Source organism: Lactuca saligna, chromosome 1, assembly GCF_052625555.1.
Source record: "Lactuca saligna cultivar CGN05327 chromosome 1, ASM5262555v1, whole genome shotgun sequence".
NCBI lineage: Eukaryota > Viridiplantae > Streptophyta > Magnoliopsida > Asterales > Asteraceae > Lactuca > Lactuca saligna.
The window spans coordinates 41289616-41294316 of NC_136417.1; the positions used below are offsets into that span (position 1 = coordinate 41289616).

General features: G+C 33.2%; 1 protein-coding gene across 1 annotated transcript; it reads right to left on the minus strand.

Annotated features, from left to right (window-relative positions):
• Positions 1-383: 383 nt before the first annotated feature.
• LOC145033896 (enolase) lies at positions 384-3708 on the minus strand. The gene is made up of 12 exons (XM_078982385.1): positions 3550-3708; positions 2970-3033; positions 2757-2821; positions 2628-2675; positions 2439-2525; positions 2264-2344; positions 2004-2186; positions 1694-1909; positions 1400-1594; positions 982-1173; positions 826-882; positions 384-733 (listed from the first exon to the last, which is right to left on the minus strand). The coding sequence occupies exons 1-12, from the start codon at positions 3613-3615 to the stop codon at positions 653-655; spliced, it is 1335 nt and encodes a 444-aa protein (XP_078838511.1). The 5' UTR covers positions 3616-3708; the 3' UTR covers positions 384-652.
• Between the last annotated feature and the right edge of the window lie 993 nt (positions 3709-4701).

Below are 4701 nucleotides of genomic sequence, written 5' to 3' on the forward strand. Positions count from 1 at the left end.
TATATATATATATATATATATATATATATATATATATATATATATATATATATATATATATATATACTTGTTTAGGCTCACGAGTTTACTGATTGAAGCTTGGCTCGAGCTCGTTTAATAAACGAGCCTCATATTTAGGATCGAGCTCGACTCGGGCTCATTTAATTCAATCTCGAGTCAAGCTTTTAACGAGTCAATCCCGAATAACTCGGTTCACTTCCATCCCTACTTGGCAGCATATCATTTGTCATTATTTAAGCTCCTTTTGTATATGTATTTTTAAGCTATAGTAATAAGGAAATTATTTTCGAGAGGATCTTGAAAGAAACTGAAAATGGTAAGAGCTTATTTCCAATGCAGAAAGAGAAAAACGATGTAAAACATAAAAAAGAAAAAGCACGTGATTCCATTTTCCAACCCATTCCGAAAATGGTAAGGTAAAAGCAACATTACAAAACGGAGGCCAAAAACATCAACTACCACAAAACAAAATCCATTCCGAAGTACAAACTAATAACTCTGGCCTCCTACAACCAAAAACCATTGCCCATTATTATCAGAGAGAGAGAGAAATGACCATTTTGCCCTTCTTCTTCTCCTCCTTTTCCCTTTATTTAGATGATGGGCATTTCTTTCAAATTCAACCGCAAATCTAATACGGCTCAACAGGCTTCCTGAAGTTTGCTCCAGCGTAAACCGCCTCTGACCCCAGCTCCTCTTCAATTCTCAGCAGCTATAGTAGAGATTCATTCAGTTTTAGCGACCACCAAGGGTAATAAGGTAAATTTACTTACATTATATTTATATACAAAAGTCAAAAACTACCTGATTGTACTTGGCGAGACGCTCTGATCTGCAAGGTGCTCCCGTCTTGATTTGCCCCTGCAGATTGTATTGTATTTAATTTATGGGAATATTTATTTATTTAAATTTAAATTAAAATGAGGATTAATTTATTTATTATAAAGAAAAGAAAATTACCGTTGACAAACCGACTGACAGGTCAGCAATAAAGGTATCTTCGGTTTCCCCACTGCGATGACTGGCCATGACACCCCAACCAGCCTGCTTCGACATTTTCACAGCTTCAATACTCTCAGTCACTGATCCAATTTGGTTCACTTTCAGGAGAAGGGCATTGCATGTCTTTTCACTGATTGCCTTCTTAACTCTCTGTAAACACAATTCCCAACTAAAAGGTTAAATTAGGAATTTTCCTTACTTTTTAAAGACCAACTTATATATATATATTATTATTATTATTTGGTCCTTGTGCTACTATACTAATCTTTGGGTCTGTTGCAAATATCGTCTGGTAACTACTCAGATGTTAACTTTTTTTTCAAAATGACGATTTTGCCCTTGAAGGAGATTTGTAATTGAATTATGGAAAACTTACAGTTGGGTTAGTGACCAAAAGATCATCTCCAACAATCTGTACTTTGTCACCACATTCAGCAGTCATCTTGGCATACGTCTCCCAATCATCTTGATCAAATGGATCTTCAATGGAGACAATTGGGTATTCACTCACAAAAGATTTGTAAAGATCCTTCAGTTGTACTCCTGAAATCTTTTGTGATCCGTTGTTGTTCTTCACACACACAAACACACACACACCGATTCAATAAATCAATCAAACAAAATGTATTCCTGGTGTTGAATGATTTAAAAAAAAAGAAAAAAAAGACACCTCTTCTTTGAAGTTGAGATCATAAGTTTTGTCTTTTCCATAGAATTCAGATGCAGCAACATCCATTCCAATCACAACTTTTCCAGTGTAACCAGCTTGACCAATGGCTGTTTTGAGCAACTCAAGTCCTTCCTTGTTTTCTTGAATATTAGGGGCAAATCCACCTTCATCACCAACATTTGTTGCATCTTGACCATATTTCTTCTTGATAACAGACTGTGATGTCAAGTGTCAACACAAGTAAAGATTATTGTGTGATTATGATGTTTATATGGGTTGATGAAGAAACATGTTTTAAAAAAAAATGTACCTTTAAGTTATGGTATACTTCAACACCCATTTTCATGGCTTCCTTGAAACTTGAAGCACCAGTTGGAAGAATCATGAATTCCTGCATAGCAAGCTTGTTTCCAGCATGTGATCCACCATTGATGACATTGAATGCAGGTACTGGTAATACTAGTTTCTTGTTTCCAGCCAAGTTTGCAATATGCTGTGAGAAGTTTTTTAGTCAGATATTAGATGAGAAAGAAGATTGGATTTATTTATTTGGAAAAAAAATAATATTACCTTGTAAAGGGGAATGTTTTTGACACTAGCACCTGCTTTGCAGAGTGCAAGAGACACTGCTAGAATGGCATTTGCTCCAAGCTGTAAACAAGAAAGTAGATCATTTATAAATAAGAAAAGAAATAAATAAAATTAAATTTTAAGATTTGAAAGTTGAGAGTATATTACTAATTACCTTTTGCTTGCACCAACCCCACTCGTTTTTAGTTCCATCAAGTTCTTGAACCATGTAGTTGTCAATACCAGTTTGATCAGTTGGATCCTGTAATTTGAACATATACATGTTTAGATCATGTATGCTACTACTTCAAATGATGATATTTAAATTGATATTGAAGGGAAAGAGTGAATTGATGAAACAAACCTTGCCCACAATAGCAGGTCCGATAATGGTGTTCACATTGGAAACAGCCTAGTCATAGAATGTTAAAGTTAGTTTATAGTGGAAAAAATAAAGAAAAGCATCAATCCAGATTCCAGAGTATTATCTTACCTTGGAAACACCTTTTCCAAGGTAGTCTGAGCCTCCATCTCTTAGTTCAAGTGCTTCATAGATGCCTACAAGACAAAATTAACGTGCATTTGTTATTATTACATATCAAAAGGCTATATTAAACAGTTTTGAACCAAGTATGATAAAAAGTAAAAAAGATAGGCATAGATCGATTCAGGGAAAACATTCTGAGAAAAAGTTTGTAGATCTTACCAGTGGATGCCCCACTGGGAACAGCAGCTCGGTGCCATGTACCATTTGATAGTGCAATATCCACCTATATCACAGAAATATTAACATCCGAATTTCAGCAAAAGTAAGTAATTAGGGATCAATCATATGAAACACCGTTTCTAGATTATAATATATTATGAACGTCATTTGTAGATTAATATACTTATGCTTCTTTTTCGGAATTAGACATATACAATTGACGTCAAATTTTGTTATAAATTTAAATATCTACTCAAAGTATAAAAATAAAGCTCCGATTCATAGCAAAACTAATCTTGTAGAATCAGAGCATTGATCCATATGCTATATCAATAACATTGATCTAAAAGGAACCAAACACGATTACTCAGTTATCGCTTTAGTTAATCTCATTCATAGCAAAACTAATCATAAAACGACGATAAGTAACTGTATCAAAAAAAACCTAACGTTAACTTAAACCGTAATCATAATTGGAATAGAGATCAGCGATTGGACATTTCAAAACGATGTTGATTCATAAGAACAACGGTGAAATACCCGATTAAGAACCCAAATGGATTTACGAAGGGAAACAAACCTCGACGGTAGGGTTGCCTCTGCTGTCGAAGATTTGTCGTGCTTTTACTTCCTTGATGGTGGCCATATTCGCTTCTTCGTTGAGATTAAGATGCAGAAAGAGAGAAATATAAGGAGGAGAAGTGTGAAATGTGAGTGAGTGAACGCCATGTATTTGTAGGTGGTTGAGGAATTTATAACCTCCCGTGATGAAAAAGTCGCGAGAATAATACTCGCTCCGAAATAGAAGAAAATCAAATCCTTCTATTTATGGTTTTTTCTAAAAAATTTTAACTTTTGAAACATTCGTTTTCAAGTTTATACATGTGTTGGTTATTTTTAAGTTTTATAAAATTACTGATGGCATGTAAAAAAAAACTATTTCATCTCATTTTAAGTTATTAGTTATGTGATAATTTGGTGAAAGTTTTTGGGCGTCTTTTACATAGAACTTATAATAGCTTTCGAGAGTTTTTAATAAAAAACATGAAATTTTTTTTTTTTTTTAGACAACAATAGTTCTTACCTTTTATTTATATATTAGATTAAAACTATGTTCCTTTAGGAATAGTGTGTAAAAAAAATTACGATGAAGCTGATGCATTGTCTTCTTCTTGATAATGGTGTTCTCTACTGTTTTTATTCGCGAATTATATTACTCCATCACATCATCATCGACTCTAAATTCAAAAACTACTTTAAATAACTTTTATACGAGATTTTAGCTTTTAAAAAGTTTTAACTTGTTTTTTAATTAATTTTATATGTTTAAAAGCTAACAACTATTTTTTAAACATTTATATATAAATAAAAACTACAACTTCCGGCTATTAACTATCAAATTCTAGCTATTAACTTTTTTTTAGAAACTGCAAAAGGATATATTAAAAAACAAAACTAGCAAGAAGCTAACACAAAAAGATCTAAACCATTACAACAACACAAAAGTTGGGTTTTAAACCAACCAACTAGTCGGACTCAGCTCCACCCAAACAAGAACGACGAAAAGAATCAACAATCAAATTACAAATGCATTTAATCGCAACAGAGACTTCCTTATTACTCTCTAGGGCAAATAACCGCGGTAATCGATCTTTAAGAGGCGTTTCTACAACCCACACATCCAGCCAAAACAAAGTATTAACACTATTACCAATCAATTTCTTGCAATAAC

Excerpts from the sequence above, each read along its gene's own strand:
- LOC145033896 (XM_078982385.1), bottom strand. The coding sequence starts at position 3,615 with ATGGCCACCATCAAGGAAGTAAAAGCACGACAAATCTTCGACAGCAGA. Across the intron at positions 2,345-2,438 it reads GGGGTTGGTGCAAGCAAAAG|CTTGGAGCAAATGCCATTCT; the intron begins GTAATTAGTAAT and ends TCTTGTTTACAG. Across the intron at positions 2,187-2,263 it reads AAAACATTCCCCTTTACAAG|CATATTGCAAACTTGGCTGG; the intron begins GTAATATTATTT and ends AACTTCTCACAG.